This window comes from Athene noctua, chromosome 4 (assembly GCF_965140245.1).
Source record: "Athene noctua chromosome 4, bAthNoc1.hap1.1, whole genome shotgun sequence".
NCBI lineage: Eukaryota > Metazoa > Chordata > Aves > Strigiformes > Strigidae > Athene > Athene noctua.
Genome location: NC_134040.1, coordinates 65,581,367 through 65,600,839, shown reverse-complemented (window position 1 = coordinate 65,600,839; position 19,473 = coordinate 65,581,367). Strand labels below are relative to the sequence as shown.

At 40.7% G+C, this 19,473-nt stretch overlaps 1 protein-coding gene across 1 annotated transcript in view; it reads left to right on the top strand.

Moving 5' to 3' along the window:
* Positions 1–19,473, top strand: part of TNKS (tankyrase) — a 143,217-nt gene that overhangs the window by 120,653 nt on the left and 3,091 nt on the right. Inside the window, exons 15-26 of the mRNA XM_074905608.1 lie at positions 780–945; positions 3,605–3,824; positions 4,098–4,207; positions 6,759–6,947; positions 8,292–8,529; positions 9,266–9,348; positions 11,810–11,930; positions 14,128–14,225; positions 15,585–15,659; positions 16,865–16,970; positions 17,840–18,026; positions 18,778–18,934. Of these exons, the coding sequence (XP_074761709.1) occupies positions 780–945; positions 3,605–3,824; positions 4,098–4,207; positions 6,759–6,947; positions 8,292–8,529; positions 9,266–9,348; positions 11,810–11,930; positions 14,128–14,225; positions 15,585–15,659; positions 16,865–16,970; positions 17,840–18,026; positions 18,778–18,934 (1,750 nt within the window). The remainder of the gene's footprint in view (positions 1–779; positions 946–3,604; positions 3,825–4,097; positions 4,208–6,758; positions 6,948–8,291; positions 8,530–9,265; positions 9,349–11,809; positions 11,931–14,127; positions 14,226–15,584; positions 15,660–16,864; positions 16,971–17,839; positions 18,027–18,777; positions 18,935–19,473) is intronic.

Sequence of the window (19,473 nt, the reverse complement as noted above, 5' to 3'; positions counted from 1 at the left end):
GTACCTATCTGGCACTAATACATGATCCTTTTCTTCCCTCTTGCCCATTTTGGAGATTTTTATTGTGCTTAAAAGCAGCTTTTAAGTTATTTCAGGTAATCTAAAATTAGTTTGGGTAAAACACCAGGTTATCTCTGGTCATTTTTCTAATTCTGTTAGTTAGCTCAAGTATTAAGTTAGTTAATATTCAGTTAAATGATACGAACAGTTTACGGATTTTTTGCATTATATGCAAAGCGATCATGTAGAATAGCATTATATTTTACCTTTCACTCCAATATATTGGTTCGGGGACAGGGATAGTTAATTTCCAATGCTAAAACATTTCTGATAACGAATTAGTGGGCTCTTCCTGAAAGAAATGTTTGAGTATCTTTCTGTATCTATCAGGTGTGCAGTGCTTACTAATAACTGTACTTGAAACCCATTGTATAGCGTTATATACCTTTTCTCAAATTTGCACTCAAATATCCAAAGTCCAGAACATCAGCAATTCTTGCAATTTAGTTTTTGGCTGTTAACACTATTGAAGTTACTTGCTTGTGGAAGTAGTAATTGGTACTTGCTAAGTATTTAAAAGTCTTGTGGATGAGAAGTGAAGGAGGATAATGAAGTTTTAATTGATGTTTTAATAGCAAGGAAATAAAGCCATGAGAATTGGAGAGATTGAAAGATACCAGTAATGTCTGGTGAAAGTGGGAGTTTTATCTACTGGAACTTTGTATGATTGCATGTTGGATTTTATTTTTTGTAGCTGTTAATACTTTCTCTTTGATTAGTGGCTTAGTACCCCTGCACAATGCCTGTTCTTATGGACACTATGAAGTGGCTGAACTCTTAGTGAGGCACGGTGCTTCTGTCAACGTGGCAGACCTATGGAAATTCACTCCTCTGCATGAAGCAGCAGCAAAAGGAAAATACGAAATCTGCAAGCTGCTTTTAAAAGTATGTGATCTGGTGTTCTCAGATGTGTCTTTAAATGTGTATATATTTATTTTTGCTCAAGATTAATTAATTAATGCAGTTAATTGCATTCAGTCAATTTTATGCTGTCTTTCAATCTATTTTCATCTTACAACTGTCAGACGGTTTCTTGTGTAATGTCAGTTCATTTACAAAGAGTCATCAGTACAGTTACTTTTTCCAGTATGTGTATTAATACTATTAGCCAAATAGGACAAGACTCTCAAACTGGAAAAAGCAGCTGAATTTGTGTAAAAAAAAATATGAAACCTCCACCTTATCGTATTCATCCCTTTCTGGAACGGTTTCTGCAGTTAAGTAAACATTTGTAAATACTTATGCTAGAGTGTGTTACAGAGCAATAACTGAAGGTGGGTCCTAAATGGTGTCTGGCATGTGAGAAATTTAAAACTGTAAAGTTAATGTATAATTTGTCAAGCTCCTGGAGGAAATGCATATTAATACGCTGTGGAATAAATATTCATTATAATTAGTGGAAGAACCTGTAAAAAGCATGAGGTAATGCCAGCATGTTTCCAGTGAGAAACATGAGTTTGAGAGACCTCTTTAACATAAGGTCATATCCTGCCGTGGGGGAGGGTAAAAGACGCTGCTAGAGTAGAATTCCTTACCAGTCCTGTTTTAGCCTTGCCTACTTCATGTCCCTCTGAAGCACAGCATTTAAAATAGGAGTAAGTCAGAATACGGGTAGGCTTAAAATGATGAGGCTCTTCCCCGTCCACTTATCTTTTCATTTGCTTCTGCAAAGACCCACTGTTTCCCTCCTATCTCATTAACTATTTCAGTTGATTACCAAAAAAAGCATTCAGAGGGCATGGCACATCAGATTGAAACACATCTGTAGTAGAAAACAGGAGATATTTGGAGATGTCTGTGGAGTAGGCACGATGATGGCTCTGGTAATAACGCCTGAATACAGACATTAGCGCAGCATTACTTTATAGACACTGGAGGTCTCTGGAGTTTTCTGATCATTCCACTGGGAATGTAATCATTTTTTGCATTCAAAGACTCCTGAAGGGATGTACGACAGGAAATAGAAAAGTGCTGAAATCTTTCTTTCTGAAATCACTCTTGCACAAGACCTAAATATGCCCTTGAGGTGACAGTTTTGTAAAGGCTTTGAGTGTCCATGGGTACATGCTCACAGTGCAGTTTGCTCAGGGCTTCTCCTGCTGTGTCTCTTATGCTGGCTGGCGGTGCTGTCAGTTCTGCTGAGATGTGGATGTTAAGCTTGACTCCTCCTGATTTGCACTCTTTCTGTCCTGTTCTGCTGGAAGAAGGAAACAGAAATGTACAGGCAATTTGGAGAGACTTTCTTTTTTCATGACCTTTCTTTAAAATTACCACCTTCATTTGTTTCTGTGCCCTTGAAGGGATCTCAGAAGACACTTCCTTTTCACTTAGATATTTATTGTGAAGAGTATTTGAATAGTTCCAGTTTTGATGTGTTTTAAATAAAGGGATCTAAGGTCATATCTTGGAGAAATCACTGTAGATTAAAAGGCTTTGTGTGAAGAATGCTCTTTTCCCAAAAGCACCATAGTTGTGGAACTGGTTCTGTGTAACCAGTACTGTGTCCCTTGCTCTTTACCCTTTACACCCTGAGCATTGCTGTACTGCTTTCAAATACAAGCCAGTTAATTCCTTCAGCTCTCCCCATCCCCAGCTCATTCCCTGTGGCTCACCCTAATGCGGCTCTGCCAGCAGCTCCAGTAAGAAATGGCAGCATAGACTTGCTGGCAGGGTTTGAACCACTGTGTGTGATTATTCTGGAGGGGCCAGCCAAAGAACTATAGTGCCAGCAGCTGCCTCTGCCTTATCTGTCTTTTTTCCCACTGCTGCTGAGTGATCAGGGAAGGAGCTGTCCTCCCACAAAACTGTACGTGAACATGACTCACACCATATGCTGTATATAGATATATGTTCCCCTCCTTGTCCCGTGCTCCAGCACTATGTTCTTATCACTGACTGATCTGCATGCTTTACCAGCACAGATATACTCCCAGCAGTCATCCAAATCCACTTTCTCCACTTTCCCACCAAAATGTTTTCTTCACTTCTTTCTAGGACCTATAAACTACTTAAGAGGGTGCTGTTATCTATTGAAAGTGTAGAAATTAGTATTTTTCTAGTTCCATTCTGAAACAAGTGCCTTTCAATAGCAGAGTGGTATTCATTGAAACCTGGGGCCTGGCTTCACTAGTTCAGGAAGGCGTGCTAAGGAAACACCCCTGCCAGTTTGCAGAAGGGAAGGATTGCCTGGCGAGGTATTTGCAGTTGGCTTTTCTTTAACACCTGCTGTGACTGTAGGATATAGATAAATGCAGGTTATGCTCCTGAACCTACTGCAATTGCAAGTAGAACAGTGGCAGCTCTCCCAGGGCGCTGCCATTCTTGTCTGTGGAGTTGATGCACACAGCTGTGTTGCAGACTAGTGCTTCAGGCCTCAGCCTCCTGGATTTATTCTCATGTGCCTACTTAATCTATACAGTTGTTACTGCACGATGGCAAGTCAGCAAAATCTCTCATCTCCTATTGTGCCACAGAATAGTGACACACTATTTTGCACTGCTTTGCTCATGGTTGTGACAGTAGCATTCCACTTCGCTCTTTGCAGCATGGAGCTGATCCAACAAAAAAGAATCGAGATGGGAACACTCCTCTAGATTTGGTGAAAGAAGGAGACACAGATATTCAGGACTTACTGAGAGGAGACGCTGCCTTGCTAGATGCTGCCAAGAAGGGGTGCCTGGCACGAGTGCAGAAGCTATGTACTCAAGAAAATATCAATTGCAGAGACACACAGGGAAGAAATTCAACACCACTACATCTTGCAGGTGGGTGACTCACCCAGTTTTGAAGGCTTGTGTATTTATGATAGGGCTACAGAAGTTAATCACCAAAACCAGGATTGGTACAGTAAGAGTTTCACAGAGGATTGTCCTTTACAAAAAGTTATTAACTATGGCAGCTGTATTTCAGGAGGTAATAAAATTACTAGGAAAGAGGAGCTTTTGCAGTCAAAGAATTGCTTTAGCTTTTTTTGTCTAATAATTTTTCTTTGGTTTAGCTCTCCTAATACCTGATTTCTTTTCCTGCCCTTTCTACAGCTGGTTACAACAATTTGGAAGTAGCTGAATACCTTCTTGAACATGGTGCTGATGTTAATGCCCAGGACAAAGGAGGATTAATCCCCCTACACAATGCAGCATCCTATGGGGTAGGTGCAGGCATTCTTGCCATTGCGTAGATCAGCAAGGAACTCCTTAAAGTCATATCCAAAGCCAGTTATTTTGCAGCTGTCTTGCTGTGAACATAGTTCAGGTTTTGATGGCATGAAATACTTGCTGGACTAAGTTGCTGTTTTGAGTCCTGTTTGCAGTCCTACAGATCTAAGACACAGATTTGAGTGTGCTCTAGCAATTAAAGGCTGAGGTCTGGAAAGGTCGCTAGAATATAGCTTTTATGCAAACAAGCAGATGCATGGCATTGATCAGTGTTAAATTTGTGGGTCTGCTGAAACAGAAAAGACCTCAAGTTATCACTGAAAGATTTGGATGGAAGGAATAGAACAACACCAGGGGATTATGTATACATGATGACAGGGAAGTGAAGATCTGTTACAGTGGTCTCTGGTGGGGAGCTATTGCTAAAGCTGAAGTGTTGAAGGGCTACTGAGTTTATAGTATGGGTGTCCTGAGTAAGCTGTCTACTGCAGTGGGAGTGCAGTGGCTGATTCAAACCATTTTGGATGAAGCAGGCACCCCTTCATATAGGAGAGAGCATCTGTGCACATACGAGTTGCACAGATGCGTGATGGATTGCTTATAAGCAGCTGTTAATTGTGGATGAGGTGAGAAAGAAATCTCTTACAAATAGTTGTATAGACACTGCTTGAGAAGCTCCCAGCAGGGTACTTATGGTCAGACAGAGGATGTGAAGCTCAAGTAGTATTTTTGATGGTCTCATGGTATCTTTTGTCTGTTACTACCTGGCCCTTGCACAAGAGCAGCAAAATCTGGGAGAGATGATCTTAATAGAATCATGATTGCTTTCGTTTGAGAGCCAAATAAAAAGGAGTGTTGACCTTGTTTTTAAGGAGAGTGTATCAATGAAACTCAGCCTGCATTGTTTGCATTGGTTCTCTACATCAGCCTGGGATCCCAGTGTCCTGAAGAGCAAAAAGCTCCAAATCCTGCTGAAGGTTTAGAAATGCAACACAGAATCCTTCTGTAATACTAGGTCCTAATACCAAGCTATATTGTTCATCAGCATCTGCCATAAGCATTAAATTCCCAGGATGTTGCTTGTATTTAGAGATAAATTCTGTTGCAAAGATTGTGTTCTTTCTTTTCAAGCATGAGAAACCAAATCACACGTTTTAAGCAAAGGCAAAACATACCTTACTGGCACAGGGAAATGTTAGAAATTGGTTCAAGCTGCTTATCACTTTTAAAATCATAATGCCAATCTAATCTGGTTGCCTTACTTTCTCTAGGAAAAGTTAATGAGGCAGTGTTTTGGTGCTTTTCCATCAGCTTATTTAGCTAAGAGTTGCTGTATACCTTTCCTGTGGTTGCCCACGCTTCTCTTTGAGCTGTCATCAGCCCATTCAGATCTCTGTGGTGGGAGGTAGAGAGGAGATGAGTACCCGTTTCATAAGTTCATAGCTGGCAGCTTTCACAGGTTCAACTTTTTCCTCACAAAGTGTCTTCAGTTCTCCCACCCAGCACTTCATCCTGCATGTCCTTCATGTGGCAAAAAAGTCACAGGAACAGCAATTACTTTAAAAGTTCAGCAGAGAGGAAAAGTAAGGCTGGCAGTCTTTTCAAACCACAGTTTTTCAGAGAGCAAGACCTTTTACAAGAGCTGCTGAGTCACTTAATTGCCATTAAAAGAAAAAATGTAATCCATAGGCAAGTCTTTACACTTCTTACAATTTCAGTGTTTCACGTTCCTACCTACTCATTTTGACTACCTGCTCTTTTCTTAGCTGTATTGCACAAGTAATTTTACTGGTCAGAGGCAGCCAAAAATTTTATTTGCCAGTTTTCTGTCTCCTATTTTAACTTGGGAAACTTCAAGGATGGGATATTGATGGAAGCACGGGGTTATAAGATCATTACTTTTATAGCCCATGTAAAACAGTTGTCTCTTATGATACTCATAATGCGTTTTACTAGTTACAGTTCTCTCATAAGATATGATTGGAGAACGGACAAATTTGTGCGGCTATGGATGTGTTCAAAGTCTTGCAAGAAATTGCAAAATAAAAACGTACAATAAAGACTTCTGCCTACAGACATTCAAGTGGTGGCTCAGCAGTACAACACACTGATCTTTAGAGCTTCTAGTATCATATCACAAATGTTGCAGCCCTGTAAATTTGTGTTGCCAGTTCAAATTTGTCTACAAATATTTTGACAGCTCTATTGGTTTTATGCTGGATCAGGTATCATGTCTGCTTCTGCAGCTGACACACTTCGTGCTATGTACTTGGGGTGATTTGGCAGAAATATAATTCAGTGCCTGATCCCAGTTATACATGTGCTGGTGGATGATCTGATAGTGCACAGATACAGGTGACCATGGAGCTGCAGTATAAAGTGGTACCTGAAGAGGTGTGCTGCTACATAGACACAGGAGGCAGAGAAGTGAGTTGAAGGAAGGAGAAATTACAGGGGTCTCTAAGCACCATTGTCTCCAGCATGAAAAAAGAAATACATGTTTTACCAGTGTCATGTTGATTAAGATATTCTTGTGTTTTCCAGCATGTGGATATAGCAGCACTGTTGATCAAATACAATACATGTGTAAATGCAACAGATAAATGGGCGTTCACACCATTGCATGAAGCTGCACAAAAAGGAAGGACACAGCTCTGTGCTCTACTGTTAGCTCATGGAGCAGATCCAACCATGAAGAATCAAGAGGGTCAGACACCACTAGACCTGGCAACAGTAAGTTCATGTTAGCGTGCCAGCTGCAGACTGCTCTGGGGGATTTGCTCTGCATATTAAATGGCTTTCTATGGCTCCATGGCATCAGTGGTCCTCACCTTTTGCTGTGCTGAGGCAGAGGGAAATGAGTATCTCCAGGTCACCTGTTTGTGACTTTTTTACCTGTAGGTCCAAGCTTTTTCCTTTGGCTGAGATCTTAATGTGGCTTGTGATTTCAGGTTTGCTTCTGCTTAAGGAGTTATTCCTGAGATCAATCTTCTTATTGCCAGAAATAACCTATCTGAAATGTCCCCAGTGATGGTCAATCTGTGCGCTGATTGATCTGTGTGGTGATTATTTCTGTGAACTTAGGAGGAAAATCAGATGGGCCTGTGGAGGAAGGGATCATTTAGAGGATGATTATGATCAGTGCCTGCATATTACCTCAGTTCTTTTTTGTCTAACTCCAAAACAATATACTAAAATTTGCAGGTGGCTACCAAACTTCTTCTAAAATGCGCATCTGGAAATTTTCTTGTTAGTGGTGGCAGTGACAGCTGGTTAAAATGCCTAATAACGTTACATGAACATCTATGTCCTGGGTTAACCAGTCTTGATGGAATAGATAGTGCAACAAAATTGGATCCTGTGTCTGCTTATAGCACGGGTATCTTTTAAGGACATTGACTGATTTGTGGAGAGTTCAAGAAAAATCTGAGCTCTAGAAAACTTGCTTTGTGATGAGGGATACACATACTATTTGATTTCTCTTGAGGAAAATTAGGATGTCTTAATCATGTTGTACAAGAACATGCAAGGAGGAAACTGTTGAAGATGAGAGTCCTGATAAATTTAGTCAACAAACGCTAAATCAAATTTTTAGTTAAGTTCATACTTCTGTAGCTCCTGTCTTTTTTTTCTATGGTAACACTATAAAATGTGATTATAGCAAAGGCAGTGGTAGAGTTTTTCCATTGAAACCTTGGTCTAGTGCAAAATGCTTCACAAGAAGCCTGACAGAGAAATTATGAGAAGGCATTGCCTGGTCTAGGGTGTGATTTCAGATGAAGCTGCTGCATTGCTGTTCCTGGCTTTAACACCTATAAAGTCATTCTGCCGAAAAGGAAATTAAATGTACCTTTTTACATACCTTTAGAAATGGGGACAACCCAATTCACGTATGTCTGAGTAGTGAATCAGCAAATTCTTACAAACATGAATTTCTGTGTTACAAAAGTTGGCAGTTTTCTTTTTAATGGGGGAATAGAACAATCAATTAAAATAAATTAAAAGAAAAAAATCTTTCCAGAGATCAGTGACTTGTGATAATAGAACCTCACGTTGAACGTTCTTTCTCTTTTTCAGGCTGATGATATCCGAGCTTTGCTGATAGATGCGATGCCCCCAGAAGCTTTGCCTACATGCTTTAAGCCTCAAGCTACTGTTGTTAGTGCCTCCCTGATCTCACCAGCATCTACACCATCCTGCCTCTCCGCTGCCAGCAGTATAGATAACCTCACTGGGCCACTGGCAGAACTAGCTGTAGGAGGGGCATCAAATGCTGGTGATGGAGCAGCAGGAACTGAAAGGAAGGAAGGAGAAGGTGCATTTGCTGCTGGACAAGTTTACGTTGGCAGAAGTACAGTAGCTTAGTATCACAGTAGGCCTTGCTTTATCTGAAAAGCATTTCTGACTAGCCAGAAAATGTTGTACAGCTTGAACCGTTACCTGCATTTTAAAGGGTCTGATGCTTGCTCTGTTTTCATGTGCTCTGCCAGGAGCATTGTTGGCTCTTCATCTGTGTTTGCTATCAGTGATTAGGCCTGACTACAAAGGCAGATCTAATTAGCTGCCCAGACATCCGTGGTTGATTTTATACAGAAAATGCAATGAGAATTATTTTGATGAAGGAATCATGATTGTGATGGCTGGGGGATTTAGCTAAGGCTTTTTGAACCCTTTGATTAGTATCCGGAATGGATGCTTTGTGTCAGCATCTAGGTGATTACTTAGCAAAAATACACACACCCTTCATTTTCTTCTCTTTGCAATATGAGCCCGTATTTGCCACAGATTGTTTGTGCTTTTTAATAGTTTATTCTGAGGAGGGATCAGTGATGAGCTTTGCACTGAGCTTTCACACAGTGGGAGTGGATTTTTTATTATAGACATAGATAAACTGATTGTAAAAAGAATCAGAGTTTCAAATTTTGAAAGAATCTGTGGTATTGCTTGATTTCTTTTTTTTTTAATTTTTTTTTTTTGGTGGTTGTTTTATGGGGTTTTTTTTGTTTTAATTCAGATGCATAGGATATAATTACTTGTTTCTTCTCTTATAGTTTCTGGTCTTGACATGAACATTACCCAGTTCCTAAAAAGCCTGGGTCTTGAACACCTTCGGGACATCTTTGAGACAGAACAGGTAAGTGGCAAGCCTCATCTCCGTTTATATGTTCAAAAGCTAGACTAATCTAATAAATTTGTGTGTCATTTTCATTCCTTAATGGAAAAAGGGGAATGAAAAAAACCAACTTCACATTTACAGATCATTGTGCAAGAAAACTGCAAATGAGTTGCCAAATAATGCTTTATGGTGAAACTGAGCAACCTGTGAAAATTTCTTTTGTTGTTTGATTTAGATATCAGGTGTCTTTCACTTTCTTACACATGCAGGATGACTGCCAGTTTGGCTTGTATTCTGAGAGTTACACTGGACCTTCTGAACTTTGAACATGACGGCTGTAACAAAGTTAGGTTGGAATGTCACCTGCACTTGTCCTTCAGCAGGCTTGGTATCCAAACAAGCCTTTTGCCACCTGTAGTGCTGCATGTGACACTTTGGGTAGATCTAGGAAACGCTCTAGTTTTTACTATAAGCAGAAATAAATCTAGTTCACCAGGGCATAGTCACACTAGAGAATGCAAAAACTGCATTTCCTAATAGGTTAGGACTGTAACGTTAACTGGGTTTTGCAGGGCTAACAAGTTAGATGAAAATCCTGTGGATTTATCAAAAATTCATAATATATGAAAATAATATAACTAATGTAACATCTTCTCAAGATTACATTACTTTTTAGAGCAGTATTTGTAGACTCTTTTTATGTACCATTTCTTAAATTTAACATGTGATGGTTAAGTAGATTATTTGTTTGCATGAACAAGTCGGACACAGCGGTGGAAGTGAAAGGTACAAGTGCAAGAGGCTGGATTTGATGGTTATTTTTTTCCCCACACCTCTGCTGCTAAACTTTTATGAGGGGTCAGGAAACAAACATTTGAAATGTAATTGTTTGCATACAGAAAATGTTCCAATGTCTTCCATAAAATGCCATATAATCATTTTTCCCTTCTTACATATGAAGCATAAACTCTTTAATTTGGAACTGCTTCTATTAAGCAGCACACCAACCTTTATTCTACTTACATCTTTTTTTTCTTATCATTTTTCACACTATGCTGTTACCATTATTGTTTTGTTCTACTTCTGCTTCCTTAACTCCTAACCTGTTTTTAAGATCTTCCCCTGCTAGTAAAATTTAATAATGCAGATCGGATTCACTATATTCATTCATCATTTTTACTGTTTAGCTTCTCTTGTAAGTTTCTTTCTAGAGAAAACATGCTCATCTTCCTTAAGCTTATTGCTTTACCTGCTTTCTTTTTCCAAGCACTGCATACCCTTGTGTCCTTTTTCAACTTGGCTCTAGCCTCCTATTCATACTGGATCTGTGCTTATGCTTTCTAATATCTGGGTTTATTCTGTGGGGTTTTTTAATGTTCTGCTGCATGTGATGAATGTCCTCAGTGGCTTTTCCATGGCAATCCCAGCAGGGATGTTTTCTGCTCAGTTGGACAGATGTTCAGTGTAGCTATTAATTCCTTGCTTGAGTTGTTTTCTTTTGAATTAATGATAGTCAATTTGCAGTGGACAGAGTTCATACCTGCAAGTCTAGTTGTGCTAACAATCCAGCTTCTTTTGAGTCAAGTTGTATGGTTTCCTATTATTTGCTGAGCTTCCAATTCTAGTTTAATGTGTAAAATTGGAATTAGGTTTTATATAATTATATAATATTTTTGTTTTTCCCAGAATTACCTCCGTGCATAATTGCTTTATAGTAATTAAAATGTGTACTTTATTTAGCCTTTATCTCCTGTTCTTTAAAAGAAAAGTTTATTTTGCATCGTGTTTTATTGCCTTTCTGCTTCCACCAACAATCTCTGTGACGCTGAAATTTAAAACCTTATCAATTGATTATAGATGTATATATATATATATTGCAACCAAATGAATACTTGTATGTGTCCTCACAATGTTAATTATTTCCAAAAATAGTGGAATAGTTGAGCATGATTTAGCATAGCTGACCCACCGGTTTGATACATATGCAGGTGCACGCATGGATATATACACACAGTAATAGCATACACCATAATAATAATTATGTGAAACACACTTAACATTTATTAGTAAGTTTATAGAATATTAATTTGTTTGTGTAGTGAAAATAATGAATTGCATAACAATGTGAAACTTTGAATGCTTCAAAAATATTCCCAGATTTACCCCACCATTTTCATGCATCCTCCTTCTACGTAAGTAAAAATGTTTTTAAGAACCTCCTGTGAGAACCAGCTCTTGTCAGTTGCTGTGTGAGAAGTAAAAGTTTGCACAGCTTCAAGCTGTAGCAGTTGGTTATGGTCCTGTGATAGGGAGAGACTTGCCAGAAGGTGGCAGCAATTAGAAGCACAGCAAAACATGAAATATATGTACTCTCTTGGTTACATCATTAATACATTCCATTTTCTGAACTGATTGATCTTCAGCCTCAGGAATTGGACCAGGTTTGACAAGTGATTTTTATGGTCTTTCACCTTTTCAGATAACCCTGGATGTGTTAGCAGACATGGGGCATGAGGAGCTTAAAGAAATTGGAATCAATGCATATGGACACCGCCACAAATTAATAAAAGGTGTGGAGAGACTTCTAGGAGGGCAGCAAGGTAAATATGACACTTTTACTGCTTAGTCTGAGTGGCATACAGCAGGCTGGCAGAAGTCACCTTTTGTAAACATCGGCATTGTCACCAGGACTTGAAAGAATCCAGATGTCAGGAAAACGTACTTGCTGACAGACTTGGTGGATGGGTGGGTTGTGTCAGGTAAAGGATATGTTTAGGACATTCAGGACCAAGTGATCACTTGCCTTTCCAAAGATTGGACACCCCTGAGGCAGCTGTGGAAGCTGTGCCCATTTCCAGGGACTCTTGTTTCACCCAGGCAGGAACTTTTGGATTGATTGGCTCTACATACCTACCCACAGGTGGACCTGATGGAGTTTTTTGCTTCTCTTGAAAGCAGAAACAATAAAATGCAATTAATGTTCCCCATGCATTTTCCTTTTGTCCTTTTAACCTCTGCTGCTAATGAAAGAGACTGGGAGAAGGACCCCCCCCCCCCCCCGCAATCCAGGAGACAGTCAGTGACCTGCTGCATCACATAGACACACACAAGTCCATGGGACCAGATGGGATACACCTGAGGGTGCTGAAGGAGCTGGCTGGGGTGCTCGCCAAGCCACTTTCCATCACTGACCAGCAGTCCTGGCTGATTGGGGAGGTCCCAACAGATTGGAAATTAGCTAATGTGACACCCATCTATAAGAAGGGTCAGAAGGATGATCAGGGAAACTACAGGCCTGTCAGCTTGACTTCGGTGCCCAGGAAGCTGATGGAGCAGCTCATCCTGAGTGCCATCACACAACACATGGGAGACAACCAGATGCTCAGGCCCAGTCAGCATGGGTTTATGAAAGGCAGGTCCTGCCTGACAAACCTGATCTCCTTCTACGACAGGGCGACCTGCTTATTGGATGAGGGAAAGGCTGTGGATGTAATTTACCTTGACTTTAGCAAGGCCTTTGACAGAGTTTCCCACAGCATTCTCCTGGCGAAACTGGATGCTTAAGGCTTGGATGATCGCACACTTTACTGGGTAAAAAGCTAGCTGGATGGCCGGGCCCAAAGACTTGTGATGAAAGGAGTTAAATCCAGTTAGCAACCGGTCACAAGTGGTGTCCCCCAGGGCGCAGTTTTGGGGCCACTCCTGTTCAACATCTTTATTGATGATCTAGACGAGGGGATCGAGGGCACCCTCAGTCAGTTTGCAGATGACACCCAGTTGGGTGGGAGTGTTGATGTGCTCAAGGGTAGGGAGGCTCTGCAGAGAGACCTGGACAGGCTGGAGCCATGGGCTGAGGCCAACTGGAGGAGTTTCAATCAGGCCAAATGCCGGGGGCTGCCCTTGGGCCACAACAACCCCCAGCAGCGCTACAGGCTTGGGGAGGAGTGGCTGGAGAGCTGCCAGTCAGAGAGGGACCTGGGGGTGTTGATTGACAGCCTGATGAACAGGAGCCAGCAGTGTGCCCAGGGGGCCAAGAAGGCCAACGGCATCCTGGCTTGTGTCAGCAATAGCGTGGCCAGCAGGGACAGGGAAGGGATCTGAGCCCTGTACTCGGCACTGGGGAGGCCGCCCCTCGATTCTTGTGTTCAGTTTTGGGCCCCTCACTACAAAAAGGACATTGAATGACTCGAGTGTGTCCAGAGAAGGGCAACGAAACTGGTGCAGGGTCTGGAGCACAGGTCGTACGAGGAGCGGCTGAGGGAACTGGGGGTGTTTAGTCTGGAGAAGAGGAGGCTGAGGGGAGACCTCATCGCCCTCTACAGCTACCTGAAAGGAGGGTGCAGAGAGCTGGGGATGAGTCTCTTGAACCACGTAACAAGTGATAGGACAAGAGGGAATGGCCTCAAGTTGCACCAGGGAAGGTTTAGACTAGATATTAGGAAGTATTTCTTTCCAGAACGGGTTATTAGGCGTTGGAATGGGCTGCCCAGGGAGGTGGTGGAGTCCAGCTTGGGGAGTACCCCAAGAGTAGGGTCAACATAGCACAGAGGGTTATGGTGTAGTTGGGAACTGTCACTGTTAGGTTAACGGTTGGACTGGATCATCTTCAAGGTCTTTTCCAACCTAGTTGATTCTATGAAAGAATCTTTTCAAGTTTGTGCTTCTGTCTTGTGTTTGTTTTGCATTTCCTGCTGTACTGGAGTTATTTAAGAAAAATAATGATGATGATGGATACAAGTAAAGCTGATATTGTTTTCTCCTGTTGATTTGTATTGCTTTAATTCCTTCTCTTTTCAGGCACCAATCCTTATTTGACTTTCCACTGCGTGAGTCAGGGGACCATTCTCCTTGACCTTGCTCCTGACGATAAGGAGTATCAGTCCGTAGAAGAGGAGGTATTGCTAGTACCTTTATTAATGCTCTAGTGACAGTCTATTTCTCTTTTCACTTAGAGCCCCTCAGAGCTAAAGCATGCAATACATGTTGAAAATGTTAAAATATGCTTTGGTGTAATTCGTTTGTCTTTTTATAGAGAGCAATGGTAGAAATTATTTTCTGTGTCCTGCCAGGTTTTTTTAGTAAGTGGTCTGTTTGCTCCCTTAGTGTTATCCCAGTTTTGCCTTTTTGTTGTTGCGTTTTGGATGTCATGTCCATAGCAAGGGTTTCCACAGCTTTCCAGAGTGGTTTCATAGGTGGACCTGTGAAAATCAAAGGCTGTGAGTGAAGGCCAAGAGATCAAGGCCTTGCAAGTCTGTAGACATTCTCTGTGCTCAGGCTGTTTCTGCATGTGAACCAGCTTGTTTTCTCTTGTGTCAGTGGCTTAGTTAATCTGTAACCCAGATAAACAGCTCTTGGATAATTGAGAGTTGACTGTAATTTTGCCTCCCACACACACATGCTCTTTTATTTTTATTTAAGTAAACTACAAGCAGATACCATTTTGAAAGAAAAGTCATAACAGAAAAGAGACTTTCTGAAGAATTGTGTTTGGAAGAAAATCCATTTTACCGTGCATTTTCTATTTCTATAGTGTTTCTGCACTGTAGCACAGAAGTGTTTGGAGTCTTTTTAAAAGTCTAGATACTCAGGATTGCTGCCAGTTTAGCCTGGAATATTTTTGATTAGTAACTCTGTAAACGGGAGTTTGTGCAGATCTTCTGTATAAACTTTTCCGACAGAAAGGGTCACTTGTCTGCTGCAGTAAATTGGGATGTTTAGTTGAGCTGTTACTGAATGTTTTTCTGTAGCTATAAATACCTCTGGAAAAGACATGATGAAACTGCTGAAATTCTCAGGGGCTGCTAATGGCATAGGAAAATTTACAGTGCAAGCATTTTCCTATCACTAAGAAATACAAATTGTACTCATTAGAAACGCATTTTTTGTTACTTCAAAATGATCTTTTTTGTTTGTTTTCAAAGATTGTGTTTTTTTCTAATCTAAAGCAGGTTTTTTAGCTGTGTATAATTTTGATAGCAAGTGCCACTATTCTTTTTCCTATGTAGATTTGTGTTACAAGATTGGATGATTTCATCATCCAGCTTCTCTATTGTGGAACAGCACCGTGCATTGGGTGCCTGAAAAGTAAGGGTGTACCTCACTTTAAAATTGAGTTGGGGTTTTTTTTTTGACACCTCTTAATTATTTTTCAATCAAGATTGTTGTTCCCAGTGATATATTGAGATATTGCATGAATACTTTGCCTTGGTAGCAAGCTTTGTGTGCTGAACAATCAGTTGTGTACATTTATGTAGATGCAAAGTACAATCCGGGAGCATCGGGATGGTGGAAATGCTGGTGGAATCTTCAACAGGTACAATGTCATCCGGGTAAGTTTCAAAACCTCTTAATTCTTTGTGGTAAAGTAAGTTGGTAGTTATGCAAGCAGGCAGAATTGGTTTAATGGAGCATCCTTTTACATTTTAAGTTCTTTGCTGAAATAATATTCAGGAGCAGAGTTAGAGCAACTGCTGAATGCTAAAGTTAGACTGATCCTGTTCTCTGCACATGATAAAGAGAGAAGTATCCACCTGTGCTCTTAAGGGAGTCTGAGGAACTGATATTGAAGACAGAAGTGGTGAAGAGCCTGACTTACATTTCACAGCCTGATCTAATTTCAGAGATCTATAACTTCTGTATTTGACTTTGCACCACAGATTTTTATTTTTTTTCAGTATAGTCTTTTCTTGCTTTTTTTAAAGGAGATTTTTGGGGAGGGGGGAAAGGATGATCATGACTTTCTTAAAAGTTTCTGTCTCCCTATGCTACTTTGGATCTTGACACCTTCTTCTTTCCCCCTGCCAACTAGAAAAATACCTTTTACAAGCCCTGGCCTATCAGAAAATGCAGTGTTGTCTTTCTGAGGGAAAGTACACTTTCTGGTTCGTTTTTATGGGGAGGAGGAAATAAAGAAAATCGGAACAGAACTCAGTCCCTGAGCTCCAGCAAACCCCTGCTGTATATCTGTTTGAAAAGTGAGCCTTTGCAGAGCCTTTGCAACTTGGTGCGGTAGATCGTATGCCCTGAAGCAAATTCTGCTTCCATCCTACTCGCAACCAAATGTAGTCCTTTACAGAAACCATCATGGTATTAGAGCATGTGGCTGGAATGATATCTCAAGGTAGATTAAACAGCACATCTCCTTATTTCTTTCTTCAGAAGTTGTTTCTTTTAATTAAAATTCAACCTAAACCAGACAGCAAGCTTCAAAAAGCTGGCCCGGATTGTTCAGTAGAGGTCAAAGCAGAGGGGAAGGAGTTTCAGACAGTTTGTATGACTTGGTGGTATTACTGACCTTGAGGGAAGAAGCCTAAAAGTCTTCCTTAAACCTGGGAACTTATGCTGCAGTTTCACAACAGTTTTAACCATCTGTAAGCATGTGCTACCAACTGCAGCCTCACATAGCCATGGGGTTTCTTTATACCATTCATGTGTTTTACCCTTAGTTTCCCTGTTGAATTTATGCAAATTTTGTGAAACTATACTACATTTTAATTCCAATTCAAGTATGGTTGGACCTATTGTACCGCTGCAGATTCAAAAGGTCGTGAACAAGAAGCTGCGGGAGAGATTCTGCCACAGACAGAAGGAGGTCTCGGAGGAGAATCATAATCATCACAATGAACGCATGTTGTTTCATGGTAAGGAAGTGATCTCTATTTGTATGTACTGGTATTTAAAAAAAAAAAAAATCTTACAAGGACCAACAGGCAATGTTAATGTCGCTGTGTCACCATCCTATACAGTAATTGTATTTCTACCCTAGAAATGCAGGGGGGTAGGGGTGGTGGAGCTAGTCTGTGTAGTTACTGCAATCTGGAAATCTACACTAGATAAAAATAACTTCTTTTTTTAAAAAAAAAAAAAAAAAAAAAAAAAGGCGTTTTGCTCAGCCATATCTTAGTCATTTCCAGTAAAGTTGCTGGGAGGATGTTAACACTGCTGTGAGAAAGAGTATGTTCTAAATGAGAGGAGCAGCACACAGTAAAATTGTTTTACGCTGGCACTTCAGGCCACCATCAGGGAAAGGAATCAAAACCAGCCATGGGTTTCAGCAGGATGTTCTCTAGAAGCATCCAGAAGTGCCTACAAATGACAGTTGCCTGAGGGTCCTCCTGCCCTAGATCCTTCTGTGATTCTGCATAGGAAAATGGTTTGGGGTATGATTGTCTTGATATCTTGTCCCATCTTAACCAGTACTGACTGCTGGAGAAAGTGTGCATTGACAAGATAAACTGTGCTGAAATGTGAGTGGGGGGAAAGCCGTTTAGTGAGATCTGTGAAATGAGTAAGAAATGAGTCACGCGTGGGATCTTGGTATATAACGATAAATCCCACACATCACTGCATCCTGCCTGGGTATCGCCCCCTTCCAGCTGACTGAGCACCCTTTCTGGTATTTAATGGTCTATTTGAGGCAGACAAGCTCCTCTTGACATAGTGTCCTGTATTACTATAGAGCTTAACAAGTATGTATGATAACACATCATTTCGTATCATTCTGTTCTAGGGTCTCCTTTTATTAATGCTATCATTCACAAAGGATTTGATGAAAGACATGCATACATTGGAGGAATGTTTGGAGCTGGAATTTACTTTGCTGAGAACTCTTCAAAAAGCAACCAATATGTGTATGGGATAGGGGGTGGAACAGGCTGTCCCACACACAAAGACAGGTCCTGTTATATCTGCCACAGGTATGAGCCCAGCCTGTTCCCTATACATAATTCTGGTTGTCCTGGTTTTTACAATCATGGCACAGGATGAATTGCCAGGAAAGAATAGCCACTTGAGCTTGGTCATGGCAGGAAAAATGCAGTTTTACCGCTTGTCAAGGCTGAACAAAAAAGGATATAAATGCAGCGAGGCCCACAGAAAGGTCAAAAATTACATCTAAGCATACAGTGAGTATAAATCAAAGTGAATTGTGGCTCAGGAAAGAGGCTTGAAACAGCAAGTTTGAAAATGAAGAGTCAGGGGAAAATAGCAATTAAACTCCAGGCACTCTCAGAATAAAACTGCAGTGCAAAGTGGTGGTCAGCAGTATAGTGTTGTACTATGGATCAGATAATTTTGGAGGTAGTGAACAGGACTTAATCACAGCTTTGTTTTGTACTGGAGTAGATCAATGTGCTTTTTGCACTTGGACACCTGTCCATACCCTGCTGGTTGGAACACAGAGTTTCAGCTTCTTTCAACAGCTTTACACAAGATGAATTAGAACAGGCCTCCATGTGAGGGCTAACCAAAGTGTGTGTTTTCCCTTCTGCATGTCAACAAAGACCTTTTGTGACAGGTTTTATACAGCCTTAAAATGAGTTTCTAAAAATGTTTCTCAAAAAACCTTTGAGAAATTAAATGTAACAAACTCAAAAGTCTGAAATCATTCTGGAAGCATACAGCTCTTAATAAGGTATTTTAAAATTATGTTTTCTTTTTTACTTTTAGACAAATGCTCTTCTGTAGAGTGACCCTTGGAAAGTCCTTTCTTCAGTTCAGCACAATGAAAATGGCTCATGCCCCTCCAGGGCACCATTCTGTTATTGGCCGGCCAAGCGTGAATGGACTTGCATATGCTGAATATGTTATCTATAGAGGAGAACAGGTATGTAGGTTAACAAGGACTGGGCTTATGGAAGGGCATAGCTTAGAGCTGGAGAGGAGATGTGACTGGTTTCTGTACCAAGTGTGCTGTGATAACCTGGTTGATTAGATTTTTTTCCATTTAAATGTATCAAGCGAGCAAATGCTATTTCCACTGAGCTGCTCTGAATTACACCATACAGAATTGCCTAACTTCATCCTCTGCAGCACTGGTAGTTTTTTAAACTTTTTAAAACTAGTTGTAGTTTTTTCTCAGGAGGCACTGGTTCTCCCATTGCATTTTACTGGCATTACTACAGTAATAAGAACACGTGCATTTCTGGGGCTCTTGTAGATAATGTGGATTCTGGGCCTTTTACGTGCAGATTCCCTGTCTGCCAGAAACTACCCTTAAATGGCAGCTGAAGTAGCACAACAATCTTCAAGCGTTGATTTTTAATCTGAATAACTCAGACCATTAATCTGGAAAAGTGGTTTGCTTACTACTCTGGATGTCTCAAAGATTATATAGTAAGTTCAGGCTGGAAGGAAACTTGGGGA